We start from the raw sequence: 20,954 nt of genomic DNA, 5'->3' as shown, positions 1-20,954 counted from the left end.
TAAATACAGATTAATTAATGGAAAAATAATAATGTTGAGTAGATACCGTTATGATTAAATTTGTTTGAAGATTGGGATGCTCGGTCAGATAGATATGGAATAAAAGAAAAGATTATTCCATATCTGCCTGATCGAGCATCCCAACGAAAGCAGTATTCAAACAAAAAATAATAATAAAAATTAAATTTATTAATTTGTACGTCAGATATTATTTAGGTACATATTTAAAATAGGAGGTAAATCCAAATCTATTATATTACTAGCTTTTTTAACCCGGCGATGCCCAGAGGGATATTAAAAGTATTATTTAGCACATTATTTTGAGTATACAAATTGCTATTAATAGATAGTAGCATATAAGTAAATTAACTGCATACAATTGAATGTTTGATGATCGTACTTAGTCTTGATCAGTGACCGGATTTTTATACAGTCAAAATTACCAAAATATGCAATAAAATATGCGGTTGAAAGCCCTGAAATATGCAATAATGTGAAGTATTAATACGTTAAATGTTTTTATATTATATATAATAAATTATATATTTTTATTATATTATAGGTTATTTGAACCCTCAGGGAGCCGCTGGATTCGAACCCGGGACCTTACAGTGATGAACACTGTGTCAGCGGCTAAACCGTTGCAGCCACCAACGCGCTCTAGAGTTTATTTACATTTAACTAAAATATTTTTTCATTACATAATTAAATTACATTTTTTATTCTAATTGAGCATAATTAAGGTTAATAAACAAGTACTTCTCTAAATTGTCTTCCATTAAATAGTGCCTCTGATCAATTAAAATTTGTGAGAATATTGAATATTGAAATAAGACGTAAGAAGGGGTTTTATATTCTTTTGTCGGTATTTCTAGAATTTTCTCTTACTGCCATTGCAGCCTGTTTCAATTTGGCAAACAAAGTATGCAACTGCATAAAAATCAAGTCTCTAGTCATGATATTAGGTAATGACCCAAAGAAAACCCTAAACAAATCTTGGGGATTAAAACCGAAAATGGCCCTTTGGCTATATACGGCAGTAATAAGTCAGAATATAACCTATGAAGTGGCAATAACACCTAATATCTGGTGGACCAAAGCTCGACAAAAACTACCTACTAAGTCACACTTACTAGGCAGCACACTATGCTATACTACACAGCATACAAAGATGAACAAACCTAAGTACCAAAGGGGCAATGAGAATAACCCTCCAAGTGCTCTAGAAACTCTGCTCTACCTCCACTTTAAATATCCATACAAGGAGAAGCAAGGAAAAGCCCACATAGGCTCCAAAAACAACCAAATTAGATGGGAACTAAATAATTCGGGTACCCAACCATAATTAATAAAACGGTCCCCGTTGATGAAGCGGCAGTGCATGAAGAAGAAATATTATGGAGAAAATAAGTTTCAAAATATCAGATTATTATTACTTTGAGATGAGGAAAGGTATGCTGAAGGCATACTCTACAAACTGTGTTCCACCGACACAAACTAGTAGGCCCACGGCGAACTACGAGAATAATTAATAATTACAAAAATAAACGTAGAATGAATAAATAAAATTAAAACACCAATAACAACGAAAAGTAAGTTTTTTTTATTTTGCAGCAGCAGTCATTGTGTTCTCTAGAGATAAGCTTTATCCATGAAACCGATGCGAGGCTCTTTCAAAAGTTTTGAATGAGTCAGTTCAAATTATTTATTATATCAAGGCGAGGCCAACATTATGTGACTGTATGGGAAGCCTATTTCATTGTGACAGAATGTCAAACTGGCCAACGTTTTCAATGATGAGAAATGGCAATGTATTCTGTCATATTTATTAGATATTTTCATGAAAATGAATCAGATGTGTATTTCTTTGCAAGGGAAGAGTATCTAACTTTCGATGTTAATGTTAAAGTTTGCGCATTCAAAAGAAAAATCCAGTATGAATCTGTTGAAAAGGAAGAGTTAGTGTTTTCCTCAGTTAAATGATTTTTTTTTTTTTTTTTTTTTTTTAAAGAATACTAATTGGAGTTTGCGAACACTTGAAGTTTGGAAATGTCCTTTTTGCATTATTCCCAACAGATCAAGATTACAATGCAGCAAGACCATGAATGGGTAGTCAAACCGTTTTCAGTGTTGACGAAGCCAACCAGTCAATTTTCAAAAACGTACAAATGTTTGATAGATATTACTTCAGACAACACCTGGAAATCTACTTCCGAGTCTGATTTTTGGCTTGAAAACAAAAAAATTCAACCCCTCTTTGAAAAAGCAAAGCGTATTTGTCCATTTGCCACAATTCACCTATGCAAATCCGGATTTTCAATCTATACAGCCACCAAAGCTAAATACCGAAGCTGTCTAGATGCTTAACCCATAATCCATATCCAGCTATCAACAATTAAACCCAGCATATCCAAGTTTTTCAGGCTAAAACAACCTTAGATGATATGATGCTACTCTCATCATCATCACAACAGGAAGCCCAAAAAAACTTAGACATACTAAAGGAATACTGTGATGCTAATGTCCTCAAACTCAATGTTCTTAAAACATTTGCAATGGTATTTTCTAAGGGTGGTAAGTGGTAATTTTAGATCTCTGCTAAATGGTTCACATCATGTACAGTTCTGTAATAGTTTCACATATTTGGGGATTCCTTTCAGTTCCACAGCTAAATTTGTTAATACTGGCAATTTTTTTGAGCAAAAATGCTTCAACATACTAACCATACCTCAGTTGTCTTGGCAACATTGCAAGCTTGTAAAAGTTATGGTCAGAACACCAAAAATGTAATACCCTTTTCCATTTCTGAAAGTGTACTGTTATATTTCACAGAAATTTGGGGGCAAAGATGTGGTGACTTACTCGAACGGGGTGAGGTTCTTTAAATTACTACTCTACCAAAAACCCTGATGCATATGTTACGATGGAATCCGGTAGACTACACACAGATCTTAAAACATTTAAAACAATGCTAAATTGGTTGTTGGTTTTTCTGAAGATGTCTGATTCCCCTCTACCCAAACTTTGTTTTATTAGACTGGAAAAGCTAAGTTATACAATGCCTTTCAATTGGGTTGATGAAATAAGAACACGACTTGCAACTACTGGTGCTAAATATAAAACATTTCACAACAATTTAAAAAAATTATAACAATTACCTAGAGTCATATAAAAACAATTTGTTATGCAAAGGTATTGAATTTGTCTTAAATAGCCGCTTCAATTTGACTTTTAGAAAAATTAGCAGTCCACGGAATGAACCATGTATAAGTTAAAGTACATATCAATAAATTGCGAATATTTGCAGCGATATTTAGCTAAGTGCTAAATTGAGACTTGCAAATAAAACATCATATGGAATAAAGTTAAACAGATTACACTAATGAATTCTAAACAACCTTGTAATTTTTGCCCCTTAAAAGAACCTGATCAACTAGCACATCTATTATTGACCTGTCCATTCTTTGCTTCTCTCAGAACAAAATATATTAAAAATTACATTTTCCTAATTAATTACAACAATGATAACTGAAAAACGGTGGTTGTTGTCTGGGTTCCCGGACACGTTGGCCTGGAGGGTAGGTGAAAGTTGGGATGTGTCCCACCCTCCAGACAGGACCATCGTGATCAGGCCCCTTTGACACTAAGCACACAGTGAAAAACATGATAAAAGAAATATGGCAGTACCCAGTCAGCAGGTCCGGCGGAGAGGTTCTTGCAAGTCAAGAGCACGACAGGTAGATGACCTTCAGAGAACCTGAGCAGGAGATGAGGGATCATCCTCACCCGATAGAGGATAGGCCACACATGCTTTTGGGCCAAAGCCCATGCAGGTGCCTCTTAGGCAGAGAAAGGTTGCTCGATGTGTCCCACATAATTGAGACATGTCATTCCTTAGCTCCATACAGAGAGCGTGTAGGCATGCCTCTGGATTTAAGAATGGTTCTCGGACAAGGTAACGAATTTCAGGTCCCCTGATCCGCTTTTTAGGGGAATGAGGAATTTTTTATTGTATTGTAGTAAATATGTTTTTTTTTGTATGCATGACTGAGTGTATTTATTAGAGTGAATGGAACAGGGTGCAACAGCACCCCCAACACCCCTTGAGCTGTGTACATGACTTGAGTCGATGGCAGAATATTTATAAAAGTACCCCATCGACCCCAATCAGATTAGTTCGTTATTGTATGCAGGTCGATGGAGCAATATTGAGTACTCCCCCTACTAAATAGAATGAATGCAATATATATAGGTGTGAATATATTTATTTGTGTGAATATATATTGAATGTGTGGTGTTATATTTTGGGGCTGAAATGACCAAGATGTCAGATGCCCCTCCCCCCAAAAAAAGATAGATTTGTAAATCTACTCTCGACATCTGTCACAAGTGAACTAAACAAACTACACGATATATATATATTTTTGTTAAATATTTTCTAAAATATAGGAGCAATTTCTATTAGCTTGTTAGGATTAAATCGTTTTATTTTCTTTATCATATCTATAAATGTTTATTAATATTATTACTAATGTATTATATGTTGCTATAATAAGTTTATTTTATTTTATTTGCATTATCTATAAATGTAATTTTTATTATTAATGGTGTGTTGTATTGTAGGTAATGTCAGGATAACTTTATCTTATTTTCAATACAATATTTACAAATGTATATTGCTATTATTACTGATGGGTTACATCAGATGTAATGCCAGGATAAATAGGTTTTATTTTCTTTATAATATCTATAAATGTTAATTATTCTAATTTTACTACTGTATTTTATTGCATGCAATGCCAGGATAAATTTGTTTTATTTTCTTTACAAATGTATATTATTGTATGTAATGAAGACCAACTTCCATCTGTATGTCTGAGACTGTTACAGATTATTTTTATTTATATTTTTTTTATTCATAAATTGTTAATGTCGAATTTGGTTTGTATGTCAATATAATGTTTGTTTTCATAGTGATATTCCCCTCCATCACCGAATAGTAATAAACTGGCTAACTTATAAAATTTTAATTTATTAACATCCTAGTATATAATTTTCAATATTTGAATGAGGGGAGTCCGCCTTGGATTTTGTTATGTGAAAGGGGTCCAATGACTAAAGGTTTGGGAAGTACTGCACTTCAATAACAGTGCTGGTAATGAGAACGTTCAAACTCGGAAAACTGAATATTGGAGCTTTCTTCCAACAAAAAAATGCTTTTATGGAAATGAATGCTATTAAAGCCTTAAAATATAAGACATTAAAAAGTTCTTCAATAAATTCCTGAAGAAGAAAAGTTTTTACAATTCTTGATATCATGGCCAACATGTAAAAAGAACAGATCCTGGTGAGAAAGACTAGAGTAAAATCATGCTTTAATGCTGCTTTAAAAAACTTAATGTTTACTTTATTTCACTATTCTGCCTTTTCCTGACAATTTTTATTAGAAAATACAACCTTTATATCACTTTTGGTTGAAATGTTTTGAAAATCCATGAGTTTAGTGATGAAAGGGCTCATGCATGTCCACTACAGAAAAATTTCTTCAAATAAGCTGCAAATTCTTAAAAAAAATCATACAAATTCATCATACTTGAGGTTATTATCTTGTATTATTATTCATTTAAAGAGGAAAAAATGAACGGTGAGAAGTAAGAAAGTCTTTGTGATCTCGTGTAAAATTAGGAAAAGTGGACATGTGCCCTCTTTCAAACCTAATTGATTGAATTTATTTTATTAATTAATTTTAATTTTCTTAATTATTTAATAAAAAAGACGTACAAATTAATCACAAATTTAAAATTATTTATTACTGCATTAATACACTGACAGGCAAAAATTCCACTCAATTGATTTTTTTTTTTTTTCATTTTTTCGATAAAAGAAAATTCTGCTCTTAATTTGTCTCATTGTTTTATCAATAAATATGTGTTCAAGCTGTTTTAAATTGAGAATATCATTTAAAGGTAAACACGCTTAATTCTTAATCCAAAAGAAGGATAAAGGATTTTTCAATGTTTACTTTTTACGAAATTTAAATGTTTATTCAGTTTCATTTGAATTCTGAAGCAATAAACTGTTCAGTTTTCATCTTTTTCTTAATTTCAATTTTTAACTTAAAAATGCCACATAGTACTGAGGATGTTGCCCGTGGTGTGGCCCTTATTCATGATGGACATTCCATCAGGGATGCGGCAACTGCCATCGGGGTTCCCTACAAAACTCTGCTCGATGCTGTTAAACTGTTATGAGAAACTGAGTCCTACCGTAGAATGCCTGGTTCTGGACGCCCTAAAGTAACAGAAACACAGGATGACCGGTTTTTTTTTTTTATTTATTTATTTTTTGAGAATTTTGGCAACTGGCACCTTACTTTTGTTCAAGCAATTCACCAGCTCCAGGAAGTTCGAGGTGTCCAAATTTCTGAATGCACTGCTCGAAGAAGATTAAATCAGTATGGACTGATGGCTTTTTGCCCTGTAAAAGGACCAGAACACAAGAGTTGGGCGTGAAAGAGTGTGGAAATGGCAAAAAGAAAGGTACAAAGCTTTAATTTTTCCCATAGTAAACCTTTCCAACGTAGTTCAGTAATGGTGTGGGCAGGAATTTCAAAGGAGTCACGCAGAGTTAGTTGTTCGTGGAGGGTCTTTGACAATCACTCGCTATATGCATAAAATTTTCGAACATCATGCGTTGCCTATCCTCGATGAAATCAGCGACAATCCTATTCTAATGCATGATAATGCCCGCCCACATGTCGCTTGCATAGTAAAAACGTACATTCAACAGCATAATATCAGGGTCTTAGCCTGGCCAGCGCTTTCTCCAGGCTTGAACCCCATCGAACATTTACGGGACAACCTCAAAAGATGAATAAGTGCACGTCCATAACTTTCTTATACACTCCACGATCTTTAAAGGACTCTTCGTGAAGAGTGGGCTAACCTCGAGCAAAGAGACATTTCCAGTCTGGTAGAAAGTATGCCAAGGTGTCTTTGAGATGTAATTAAGGCAAGAGGAGGAAGTTCGCGATATTGAAATGTTAATTAAAATCTAAAACAAAATTAACATTTTTTTATCTGTCCGTCCTTTTTTTTCTTTCTTTTCCTTGGCAATTTACATTTTTTTTTTTTACTTTTTTAGACAAAGACTCATTTATTAAAGGCTAAAAAACGTGAAATTTAATTAATAATATAAAAATAAATACAAATCAAGTAATATTACAAGTGGGCGGAATTTTTTGCCTGTCAGTGTATGTATAGTTGTGTTGAAATTAACGGTTTTCGCATGTTCAAAATTGAGCGCCAATAAAAACGAGATTCTCATTGGAACGTCACAATCGTTGGCGGGTGATCGGTGGGAATCGTGTCAGTTCATGTCGAGACGTGTTCAGGCATTTGTCTTTTTTTCGTCAACAACAAATTCGTAAGTAAAACCGTATTTTACAAAAAGAGAATTATTTTGTCAAAGCAGAAAATGGAATTTTTTTCCAAATTGGCCTTACCTTGAGTTGAGCTCCGTCCAAACCCGATTCGATGTAACTGCTGCAGAAGGGTTCCGGACGCGGCACTCGCGCTTTAACTGTTTTAATTGATTACGGTCACAAATAAAATGAAAGGAAACTAATGAGGAAATTTAAAAAAAAATTACTCGAAGGAAGTAATAATATTGGGGGCGATTTGAGGTTAGCGGAGTGTAGGAAGGAAAATCTAGAATAGCAGGGGTAAAACACTAAAAACAGGATGGAATCTAAAAGGAGGCAATAACGATGATTATTATTAATAATAATAATAATAATAATAGTAATTACTAGAAGGGAGATAATCGGAAGCAAGTTTCACGATGGTAGCGGATCGGGAGCAAAACCGACAATGAAAAATGGCGGAATCGAGGGGACGAAAAAACGGAGTAGGGCGAGAGGGTTAAAGAATTGGCGGGAACAAGTTTAAATTAACGTATTTTATTTCAAATGAAACCTTGATTTGTTGTGCAAATGCGTGTACAAATAAATCAAATAGTTACAAATAGAGGAAAACAAAAAATAACTTTTTTCGAACTCTTTCGCTTACAATTAATACACTGTGGATCAAAAAAGCACTGGCGTACCCCACTTTTTCCAAAAATCTCAATAGGCATAAGATATTTTCCATAAATAACATTTATTTTAAATTTGGCCCTTTACAATAATTTAGAAGCAATGAATATTTGGAAATCAAAAAGTGATTTTAAAATATAAGTAAAATGTAAATTTTGAGGGTCAAAAAAATAATGGCACAGTTCAAATGTTTACCATTAGCTCCAATAGATTAGAAATGATAATACATAGTATAGTATGTGTTGAGGTGAATGTATTTATTGGCAGGAGTGTGATGTGAGAGGGGCGATGTTGGAATATTTACTACCCAATGACCCTCAATTAGGCTACTTGTATATGTGTAACGGGTGACAGAGGAATATTGAGCACTCCTTCACCCTAACTGACTGAATGTATGTATGTAAATAGGAGTGCATTTAAGAATGAATGGGTTTGGAACCATGCGTTGGGTACTGAATTGACCTAGCTGTTCTCAGCACCCCTCTTGTGTACCCAACCATGGTATAAGACTGAGGTCTGCCAACACCGGGGTGTGTGATTCTCATGTCTGCTGGCAATTTACTGTAAACAGAAAAAGTTGGAATTGCCGGTGGACTACAAGACGCCAGTAGGTTCAACTTGGCATGTGTTTCTATATAAACATGTATATGAGCCTACACAAATCCAAATCCAATAATATAATGACAACAATTAAACTCAGTCTTTATCATAGCAATATGAAAATATTTTTTACAAAATTGTTGATTGTTTAAAACTGAAACTTAAAATAAAATTAAGTGTATTAATACTTTTTTGATCCACTGTAATATGTGACATATAAACACTAAACAAATAAATAATTAATCTTTATGTAAGGTCTTGGTTGAAATAAACAAGCCAGTGTCATGAGCGGGATTCGAACCCTTGGCTAAATACGCCGCTGCTCTACCACTTGAGCTATCGTGACTTCATTCCACTCGGACACCAACTTCCCATCTCAACCCACCTTTTGAATTTTGCCCCCTTTTTGCCATTTTTTGAATGTCGTGTAATCAGCATTCGATTCTCGACAACAAATGAAATGGCCACAGAGCATTGAATATAAATAATTCAAATTTTGAAGTATTAAAAGTCCATGGAATGTTGTCGATAACTGATTTTAAAAACTATACCCTTCTAAATGACAGACAAATTTGTACTTTTTTATTATATAGTTGCCCCCTATTTTGTTTACTCTTTTATTTACATGGTAACAACAAGAAAATGATGACAAATAATCTAAAATGCAAAGAATGAGAAGCAGGGTGATAGCACTTTTTGTTAATCTTTGCTAAACCAGTTTCACAGCCGTTCATATTACAAAACCAAATTTATTTTGAGTAAAAACATATTAAATGGTTAACTGAAACAAGGATTCAAAAATCATAAAGCCAGATTTTATAAAAAAGATTAGATTTGTGCGTCAACGTAACACATTATTAATTTAAGTCAAAATCCTGTTTGATGATCACATATGAATCTCAAAAAAATCAAATTACAAATATCTCAGCTATAAGTAGATAAATCTATAGAAAAATCTCAGTTTATAATCAAGAAAAGTACATAAAAAAATATATAATGGAAGAAAATCAGTAAAATATTAAATATCATTTCTCCTTTTGCAATTTTTTTCCTCCAGGAATGTGAAAATACATTAATGATAATAAACATACACAGAAAGAAAATATAACACATGTGCACTAAAAGAAAAAAAAGAAGAGGGTTGTGATGCCCATGTCTCTTCATGTTGTCGTTATAGATAAAAAAAAGGATAATCACACACACAAAATAGAATTGTGAATAACATAAGTGAAAAAGCTTAAACGTTGGGTCCTAGTGAACACAATTTTTCAGAAAATAAATTGACTACCAAGTATGGTTTTGATATTTTTTTTACGCAATTTGACGACAATAAGTCGAATCGAAGGTACAATTGAAAACCGTTTTGGTTGTAAAATATAAAAGAAAAACTCAGTCTCAATATCCCCCTGAATGTCAAAACGAAAGAACTCTATTGCAGTTTTTTCAGCAAATCTAATAAATGCCCTGAAAATAAAATTTTTATTCTCACAACCATCAAATTATTGCTTTTCTTTAAAAAAAAAAAAAAAAAAAAAAATTAGAGTTGGCACTATTTCTTTTAAATAAATTTAATTTACACACCTTATTAACTAATTATTTTGATATTAACAACTTGTTTTTTATTAACATCAGAAACAATTTGATGGTAGAGAAATTCCTAAATTCCCCAACAGTATTACACAAGTGAGTATTTTATAAGTCTGTGCCCTGAATTCAATTGTCATTCTGTTCAGGGACAACCTTCAAAGGAACTTCTGTATATGTTGGAAATTCGATAGCCTCGACGACATTTTCAACCTAAAGAAAACACAATTAAGATAATCAAAATAAATTACAATTTATAAAAGTACAACCTTGAAAGATGGATAGAGTGCATCTTGATTCGTCCTCAAATTCCTTCCTTTTGAGTAACCGTCCCAGTGGTTGCCCGCGACCCCGACAATATCACCGACCTCAAGGTCCATCTGATCGGGCGAGTTGGCCCTATGACTCATAACTGCAACTTGTCTAAAATATAAAATTGGATATTTTTAAATTGGCCGTTGTTGATAAACTAATATCATGTTACCTGTGTATGCCTTGCCCGCCGTAGTAATATATGTCATCTAAAGATCTGAATCTTGATGCAGCATCAGGATGCAGCGACTGCATTATTTCATAAGCAACTCGACAGACCTACAATGTAATTTATATTATGGTGTTTTGGTAGTAGGGTTGGAATAGATCAAAAGATAGAGCAGAACTATGGGCGTCAGGTTCAGATCAGCTTTTGACAAAAGAAATGTTGCGGTTGTTGTGGATACTGAGGTTAGTGATGTAGTAAGAAGCATTGACAATTTGTCTGAGGACTTTTAATTGGTGGAAGGATTAGATGCGCTGGATGTTAGATAGTTAGGAAGAACCCTACAGTTCCGCTCCATACGTCCAAATTTGTCACAGTCAAATAATAAGGGTAGTTTAGTGTTGATGATCAACATGGATTTTGCTCCTACACGACTTCTACGTACATAGTAAGAAGAATTGACAAGCTTTGAAAACTTTTCATTGGAAGAATTGGATGCACTGGAGATTGAATGGGATTCCAGTTCCATTGCTGTCCACGAAGTATGTCTATTGTGTACGTACAGTCTTAAGTATCTGACTTTGGAAGTCAGTGTAAGTGTACATTTTCCTCATTCAGTCTTTTCCTCCACTTTTTCCACCAGTCAAATAGGTGGCATTGGATGTTGGAAGTTTCTTGTATACGTCCACTGTCTGTGGACTAAAGTCCCAAGTATCTGACTTGAGTGGAAGTCAGTATCTCTTTATTGTCGATGCACAGTATACATTTTCCTAATTCAGTCTTGTGCTCCACTTTTTGCAGCAGTCAAGCTCAAGGTGTAAGACATACAAGGTTATTTACATACGATTCAGGTTAGAAGATAAACTTGCGATATCATCAGCATGGGTGGTAATGGTGTATTGCGATGTGCAAAAAAGGCAGCAGTAAAAATGGTAAACACGGTGGAACCAAGAATGCTCCCTTGAGAGATTCCAAACTTTTCCGGTTGATATCAGTGTATGCAGCTGCACCTCACTCTGAAGCAGAAGTCAGTTAAATAGGATTCAAGGATAAAGAGAAAGTAGGTTTTAGTTTACAGAGGGGCCCTGGTGGCGCTTTGAAAGCCTGGGTCACATCCAGAAATTTATATATGCAATACTCTTTGGAAATGGTGTCAAAAGCTCAGAAACTTAGCAAGATGGTGGATAATGTTGGACACCATAGGAAGAAGGCTCAGGGATTTGTAGAAGCAGATGTGATAGGTTGGAGAGGTTTATGAATGAGATGACAATATCATAAGGAAGGAAAGAGAATGGTACTTAAGACAGCACTGAATATTGTTATTTTTCTGGGGGATTTTTGACTGTTACATTTGTGTATGAAGCACTAAACATTAGTTTAGAGCTAATTGATTTAGTAATAGTAGTATAGTACTATCAGAATATTTTAACAAATTAATAGGTGCTAAAAATTTTAATATACCTGAGAAGAAAATGTACAAACGAGATAATCAGACTGAGACAAGAAGTATATATCCATAATGATTCCATTTAATGAATTGTCCGAGTATCTAGTCGAGACTGCTGCTGTTTTTGCAATTTTCGGATCACCAATAACTTCATAATCAGGATACCTAAAGACATTGTACAAGAATGCAACAATGTTTTTATATATATACTCATATAATATATACTTTTTCTTTATTTCTGCAAAAACATTGACATCATCAGATGCCAAGTAGACACGTTTAATGGGTACAGGTTGCGATAAGGAAAGGATTTTGAAATATTCCTCTACGTGCGACATATATTCTTCGACATGATGAAAGGCTGCTTCTGTCCCAACTTTATCTGTCCTTCTTATGTGTACTCCAACGATGGGATGCTGGAACTTAAAATTGACCGCTGCTTTTTGAAGCATATCAGTCGTCGCGGGCTGTGGTCGTAAAAGGTACTTGAGAAACTGGCCGACCCACCATACAGAAGGGTCGCCATGGAGTCGTTCAATGCGTTCAGCGAGATCTTTTGGTACGGCAAGTGGCAAATAAGGAGGCCTTGGTGAAACAGAATCTATTATGCCTAAAAGGACGGCTGGGGAATTAGGAGTCCCTGAAATAATAAAAACGTTCAAAACATTGTATTTTTTATAATTTAGGTAAATAAGTTTACCTGGCCAAGGAGTAATGGGGGATTTAACTTCTCTGCATGTATCACTGACAGGTTGGAATACTTGTTCCCAACCATTTTTATTATAGCGCCATCCTCTTGATTGGAGTATTAAAGTCCTTTCTGTACCAAATGCTACCAATAAGCAATATACAGCATGATGAAGCTGACACCCATAACCACAACCCTAAAAAATGATTCTTTACGAAAAGAAATTTTAACGATCTAACAAGGGGAGGCTATGGATGTGAGATCACTGATTTAAATGAAACTTTTTTGGGGGATACTAAGTTGAAAAATTTAGACTAAGGACTTTTGGTTTTTGCAACTTTTTATCTATCTAGCCTTATTTACTCTTCCATACTAGTTTCTTATCCTAAATAAAAATACAAATTTACTGATGTTATCCTTGAAATATATTTACCACAAAGACAAAGAACATATTTTTTTAATTACTTAAATTACCTACATTTTTTCTCCAATTTTCAAGAACACTTGAAGGCATGTCTAATATTTTTGACCTAGTAATTTTTTGTTAAAAAATGATGATCCCATGCCCATAGCGTCCCCTTTGTAAGTAAAATTTCACCTTGTTCAGCTTGCAGATCAGCTTTTTGGCACTATCACAATCAGTTGGGTTTTGCAAGTAGGAAATCCTCCTTTGTACGAGGTCTGAAAGTTCGAAAGCCTCTTTCAACCTCCAGCCCGCGAACCCATCCAATTCACCCAGGCGAGACACATCTTTTAAAAGAGACCTCTTGTGCTCAACTCCTTCTTCGAGTATCTTATTCAAATGAGTCGCAAGCTGAGGGGAAGACTTTGACTTTTGAATCTGCTTCACCTGGCTGCTTATAAAATACCACATCTCTTCTACTCCCATCTGTAGACGTCTCCTGAGTTTTTCATATTCGAGGGATGGTTTTTTATCTCTTCGTCCTTCGATGTCATAAATATATGTACACTTTTTACAAACTTTTTTATACAAATTACATACCCCTGACAAAATCGTTTAGGTCAAAACCCTGCTGATTTTCAGATAGCATAGTTTTGTCTTGAATATTTTTCAAAATGGATTCTTTTTCATCCTGTCTCAGAGGAAGATTTCTAAGTAGATACAAACAAAAATTACAAAATATTTGAAAGTCCAAAATCTATAATAAATTTCCTACAATCCAGGGCATGCAAAATAAAACTTTGAATGAGTTAAGAGTTAAGATTTTTAGACCCTTGATAACTTTATGGATCGGTGATTTGGTAGACAAAGACATTACAAAAGAGGAGAGTCAGGATCCTCAGTTTTGCTCAGAGGTATACTGGAGCAATGAGAAAGTCCCCTACTGCCCTGGAAGTCCTCCTGCATTTATCACCACTATATTTCTTTATCCAAAGAGAGGCTAAAGCGAAAATTCACTGGCTAATCAAGAAACAGGCTACAACAGCCTACTCGCATAATAAGGAGAAATTAAAGCTTCAGGAGGAACTTTAGGCAGAGGACAGGGATATAGATGACTGAAGACTGAAGGAGAAAGAGATCCAAGTTAATGCTGACCGTATCTGGTATAATGGCCCTAAGATTGAGTATAGTGCCAGGAATATCTGGAAATAAACAAGGACTGAAATTCAAATAATAATTCAATCAAATAATTTCAGACAAAGACTGTAGTATCAAAAGGCTAGGTTATTACAAGTAAAAGAATGGCCATCTACTCAGGCAGCAAGGTGGCACTAAAGACAATTACTGTATTGATTGTAAAGTCTAGTGCCGTTTGGAAACCAGCTCACAAAAAGCAGAATTTCAATAAGGAAGCTGATAAATTGGCCAAAATCATAGAGCCATCGGACAATGGTTTAAGAATAAGTCCGGGACAGAGGCAACTAAAACTTCATAAAAGGACCAACACAGAAACTATCATCAGAACTAGGCCTAGAATGAGTGCAGAAGAAGAAAAAAGTGTATTGCCAAGAAGAAGAAAAAAAAACTGAGGAGCATGTCTTATATTTTGGCCAACTATCCTCACCATTTGATCGCACGTTTCAGTTGCTTCCTATCTTCAGTTTTTTTAAAATAACAATTCTGGTTAAAAATCCATTGCTGAATATGGCAAGAAACCAAAACATTCAGAAAGGACAAAACTAACACAGATCTCATGTAGAAAGCTCATAACTTAAGGGTGAAAGTTAAATAGAATTGGCAGTAGAGTTTGTAGTGAGCCAGACAACAATAACTAACCATTTAATTACAAAATCCTATTTAAATTTAACTGGAGATACAAAAAATTTTATAGGAAGGCCAAATTGTGACGACTGTGTTATATTTTGTCACAGTAAAAAATTACTAGAAAACAAAATTTGGTTGTTACCGATCATTTTCTGATGGGTCTGTCACAAACATTCAATGCCTACTAATCATTTGATAAATGGCATGAAATGTGAATTTCATTGTTTTCTTCTAGTTTAAAAAACAAAACAAAAACATGATTTTCTCCAAGCACAATAACTTAAGTTGCATGCATTATATTTCATTGTTATAAAGCCAAAATCAAGGGGTAAATCATACCCCGAGTTGTAGTCGGTGAGCAGCTTGCTGATTTCCTCCCTCTGGCGGTGGAGGGACTGGAGATCGCGCAGTGCCTGCGATATCCTCATGTTGGTCTGCTGGTCGGGTTCGTGCCTTAAGAAACCGAGGGCGATAACTAGGAAAATGAGCCAGAGTAGAAGGAGTAGGATCATGCTACGCCCCCAGGGGAACTGCCTCATCATTTTGGCCATTTTACCTGGCGAAAGATCAAAGTTAAGAACGCTTGAATGAAAACGATGATCGAAGGCACTGCAAATACATAAACATGCCGGGATTGTAAAAAGTGTTCCGCTCGCACGAGGCAAAACAAACAAGCTTTCAAAGAAAAATAAGTGCCCCTTTGCACAAACACATTTGTTAAAAAGGCACAAACAAGTCTGTTTACTAAGCTTAATGTACATAAGCTTGCGGAGAAAATGATCGGACAATATGTCACAGTTTAATTAAATCTGTTCTTGGAAAATAAATTTCCCTGAAAATATTGAATGCACACAGACAAACAAATACACAAATAGTTATATTTTAACCATTAAATATTAGGGTAGAGTATAAATAAAAGGGTGCACCTTTTGCTACAATTTTATTTATGTAGTCACTTCCTACAACAAATAATATCTGAAAGCAAACATGAGAGTACATTATAGTTATTATTACTACAGCCATTAACATTGATGGTACAGTAGAGGTAAAAATCTATTATAATTTTATTTTTAGATCTTGGAGTCTATTAAGAGCAATTGAATTTGAAACTAAAGATATCAAAGATTATGGTCGATAGGAGAGGGGTTAATTTGAGTTAGATAGATTGTTGGTTTTTTAAAGGTGAGAGAACTGATTAGAAAAGGAATGTATCTTGGTGTGACACTCAACCCCACCTTTCATTTCCAAACAACTAGAACAGAAAATATCTATTGCAAAACTTGCCCGCAATAAAACATAGGAGCCGATTATATATCACGGAATTTTATACTATTTGCTGCAATTCAATCATCGTTCAATACTATGTTATGACTGGCAAGTGTGGGATTTCCATAGATTTAAAACGATAGAAATAGTACAACAGATTTTTGTAAGTAAATTGTTCTCATTATCTCAGGCCAGCCACATCTCAATTATTTTCTTTATTTTAAGATAAATGTAATTTTTGCTTATAATTTTACTCTGCTCTTCTCGTTTGTTCTGAAATCTCTTATGTCCCTTTTATGGCAAAAATAATGGCATTAAAAATTATCTCCCCCAATATTCCTGGTTTGATGCGTTTTATCGCAGAAATGTAACATCCCACCTAGAAGAGTGCTTCAAATGTAACATCCCACCTAGAAGAGTGCTTCAAACCTCTGCCACACCTAAATTGGTATAAAGATCTACACTCTGGGTAACTTAATTTTAAGTCAGACAGCTTTCAGGGTTTCTTTTTATCAGATTTTCAGTGTTATTGAAAATTACGTGCAAGCTAATACATTTACACTTTACCAACGACAAGGAAAGAATGGGTTGTGCTCATATAATAATTTACAAAGTCCCAAGCGTTGTTTTCCACTTTCTGGTTAAATGTAGTATACTAGGTGAAATAAGACTTGGGTTCTTTTACAGTTATATCAAGATTAGTGGACTGTCAGAATAGTGTAAACATTTTAAATTCTTGGGCTGTCATGTGGTACTAGCATCAGACCTGGCTGTATATATACTACCTTTGGAGAAATTTAATTTCTTATAACTTAAAATAATACAATAATTACTCCTCTCCAAAATTCTTATTTTTATGCTCTTTTGTTGTACTTGTGTAAATGTTCAAATTTACTTAGTAAAATTGAAATTCTTGTGGTTTTTTAATTAATTACGTATTTCTTTATAACTGATTTATATAAGCTCAAATCTGCACATGTGTGTATATAAGCACATGTGCAAAGTTGAGCCTATCACCTCTTGCATACAATGAATCACATACAGGCCATGAGAATCACCCGCCTACAGTGTTAGCAGTCCAAGGTCAGAACTCGGTCTTATCTGTCCAGCTATCGAGGTTTGGGCTCTGGAAGCTGCCAACAGCTAGATTGTTTCAGCCCCCTTGCATGCAGTTCCAAACCCATTCGCACTCATTCTTAAAAACATTTTGTCCTATTTACATACCATTCATTCAATTAGGGTGATGGATTACGCATTATTTTTCCATCACTCTCTACGCACATTTTATAATTATTCTAATCGAGGGTCGATGGGTAGTAAATATTCCACTATCAACTGTCACACTAAACATTCAAGCTAATACATACATTCAGTCTACTAGGGACACAAAACAGTAATGTATAGTAAAACAAGCCTGTTTCATCCAGGAATCGGAACAGATATCCCCAGACACTCGCTACTCAAGCAAAACGCTCATATCGGGTGGCATTCCTATGCACTCTCTACATGGAGCTAAGGAATTACACCATCAAGCGACCTTCTTCTACTGGACACAAGCAAGCTTTGCCCTAAAGTGTCCATGTGTCAACCTCGCATGGCCCATTCTTTGTGTCAGGACAACCCTTCTTCTACATGTCAGGTCCTATGAAAGCCGTCTATGACAGTACTTTTGATATGTACCAATGCTGCCAGTTTTTTTTAAAATCATGTCCTTCATTGCATTGTGGGTGACCAAGACCCGAGGGGTTAAATGCCTGGGTAGACTTGAACCCCATCCCTAAAATGTCCGGCTGGTCGGCTCACAGTCCTGCATAAATCTTTTGGACTTATTCACAAACCCCAAGATTTTGGACCATTTTATCTCGGGGAGTGATTTGGTGATGTCCTCTCCTTCAAAGATTTCAAATCTAGACCTAGCATACCTATCACACTCTGCGAGGTAGTGCCTTGCCATTTCTTATTTTATTTCGCAAAAACGGCAAAAGGGATCTGGTAGAATACCCATTACAGAGAGGTGTCTTCTCAGTGGGCAGCGTCCCGTCAGGATACTTATCAGCCTCCTAATTCCCTTCTTTGAAATGGAGAATAGCTATTTCGATTCTGCTGGTTTGATCACCTTAACAAACTCTTTCGATTGCCTGTTCCGGGGGATAGATTCCACCCCTTAAGGAATTGTTTCATGCCCCAGTTTTTAATACTCTATTTCGCTGTGCTCATAGAGTGAGATAATACCGGTTGTGGCTCGACAAACGCAGTATTAGAGCCTTCTTTGGCCAGGCTAGCCTCTTCATTTCATAAAGTCCTTTATGTGCTGGCTTCATTGAATTTAGTATCAGAGGGCCAGATCGCAGTGATTATCTGAGGTTGGTACGTTCTTTGTGCAGATTAGGTAGGCAAAGCCACTTATTTCATTTATTATATTATTATTATATTTACGCTTTCTTTTTCCTTTCAATGACCTCCGGCAAACAGACAATGCCCATGCTATCCATGTGGGGGGGACGTTGTAACCAATAATGATTTGTTGTAAAACAAATATACAAACAAGAAAGAGAAAATGGCTATGTGGCTAGCAAATGCGAGGCTACTTTAGCCATTAAATTCCCAAGGTTTAACTAAAAATTAATTCAAATGTTTTAAATTGAATATTATATTAAAATATATAAAATTGTTTAGTATGAAGATGTGTTATTTCTGTATTTGAAGACTTTTTGTGTGAAGTACTCTCTTAGGAAAAAATATATATTTTGCATATTTAACTTAAACTAAGACAATATTGATTATAGTTACTACATAGATTTGCAGGCTTAAATAATCAAAAGTAAGTTAAACAAGCAATAACTAGCAGAAATGTATACCTTTGATCTTAGGCTTTGAGCATGAGATTCATTGCTGTCAGAAAGTGCACTCTTTTAATTTATGTACAATCAAAGGCAATTGTAGATGCATTTGAATCATTTTAAATCAGACGAGAAAATTATAAAAGGCAAGTTGTCGGATGTAATTGAAGAGTGTAGGAAAGCCAAGGACAGCACCAGATCACACTCCTCCAATTTGCTACTTGATCAAATCAAGAATTGCCATGGGGGTTTAACACGATAACACGACGTGGTACAAACAACTAACAAGATATCCAAATCTGGGGGTCGAACTGTCGAAGGAGGTTCAACGACAGTTAACAATATGCTACACACGCTGCCATCTGGCAGGGCATCATGTAATGTTTAAAAAGTGGGGATATTCGAAGTCTCAGGTGGAGATTTAAAGCTAAAATTTTAAGCTAACAGCTGTGTTAAAAGTGTAAAGTTTTTCCTCATATTTTTTTATTCATTTATATGGGTAAGTATACCCAGTTTTAAGTCCTATAAGTGGTTAAACTATGCATAAGTAATAACAATCATTAAATATATGGACATAGTCAAAATAACAAACTCAAATAAACTATTGTATTTGTCTTAATACACTTATGGAATAACAATACAAAAAATAAGCAAAAAGAGCAAATGTGTAATTCCACAATGGAAAGCATTCAACATATAACCCGAACGAATATCTAAGCCGATTTAAATGTGGCTAAGATTATCCCTAATGCATTATGCCGAAAATATCAAATGCGACAATCTGGGCGCTATGAATTACCCTATTACCAATATAAACTACCAGCACAGATGTAGAATGGTCACACCAAAATATGTATAAATATGGGATGCACAAGCAATAACAGGCAGGACTGTGATTCGCAATAAACTTGATATATTGGTAGTGGAAAAGAAAGCTAATCATACATCATAGATGTTGTGATACGTAATGATGAAAATACTCAAAAAAGCCAGGGTGAAAAAAGTGTCAAGACCTTAGTTTTGAACTGAAACAAATGTATAAGCTGGATAGAGTGCTCTTGTGATTGTACCAATAATATTTACAAGAAATTTGGTACCTAAAGCAACACTGACAGGTATTAGCGATATAGGCCTGCCAAGCAAACTAGTCATGGATGCGCAGAAGACAGTCGTGTTCGATACGGTTTGCAAGATAAGGAAGTTCTTAAATAGTTAAATAGCTATATACACAAAGTAATACTAAATACTACACATATATACACAAAGTAAGATAATTCAAAAACAGGGATTTTGACTAATCCCCCCTTAAAAAAATAATAATAATAAATATGTGCTGTGTAGAACAAAGGAGTGGCATCTTCTGGTTGTTGCTCCCTCTTTACAGCCTTTACACGACGAAGTGTATGCGATTTGGTACGTTCTCGGTGTGGTGCGAACTGAGGTTAACTAAAAACTATACCTCCCTTGTATGTACAGACTCTTTTAGAGCTGTTTGGGTTATGTGATACAGGTTCTCTTTGGACCTTCTTATCGTGCACTTGTTAGAGATTCGCCGAGCTGGAGCACTTCGGAAAAACAGTGGTGTTGTTTGGGGGAATCCCCACCACCCACCCCAAACTGGATCATCATGATCAGCCCGTCTGTTGCATTGAAAAACATGGTAAAAGAAAGATGGTAACATCGGTGGGCGGAGTCGTCCAAGAGGTTTGCGAGTTAAGAGCATGACCAG

At 35.0% G+C, this 20,954-nt stretch overlaps 1 protein-coding gene across 2 annotated transcripts; it reads right to left on the bottom strand.

Moving 5' to 3' along the window:
* Positions 1-9,424: 9,424 nt before the first annotated feature.
* LOC106669161 (alpha-(1,6)-fucosyltransferase) lies at positions 9,425-19,554 on the bottom strand. 2 transcript variants are annotated; one of them, XR_002910610.1, is made up of 11 exons: positions 19,244-19,554; positions 15,459-15,675; positions 13,896-14,005; positions 13,491-13,837; positions 12,905-13,088; positions 12,430-12,844; positions 12,219-12,369; positions 10,764-10,870; positions 10,549-10,702; positions 10,277-10,492; positions 9,425-10,159 (listed from the first exon to the last, which is right to left on the bottom strand). XR_002910610.1 is itself a non-coding variant. In XM_014398460.2 (10 exons), exons 2-10 carry the CDS (start codon positions 15,668-15,670, stop codon positions 10,409-10,411), a joined length of 1,764 nt encoding a protein of 587 aa, XP_014253946.1. In that variant the 5' UTR covers positions 15,671-15,675; positions 19,244-19,554; the 3' UTR covers positions 9,425-10,408. The 2 variants fall into 2 exon arrangements, 1 of the variants encoding a protein (XP_014253946.1); XM_014398460.2 differs by having other exon boundaries at positions 9,425-10,492.
* Between the last annotated feature and the right edge of the window lie 1,400 nt (positions 19,555-20,954).

Source organism: Cimex lectularius, unplaced genomic scaffold, assembly GCF_000648675.2.
Source record: "Cimex lectularius strain Harlan isolate CLEC.00 unplaced genomic scaffold, Clec_2.1 scaffold241, whole genome shotgun sequence".
Classification (NCBI taxonomy): domain Eukaryota; kingdom Metazoa; phylum Arthropoda; class Insecta; order Hemiptera; family Cimicidae; genus Cimex; species Cimex lectularius.
Note: the sequence above shows the minus strand (reverse complement) of the source record. Positions and strands in the feature narration are given on the sequence as shown.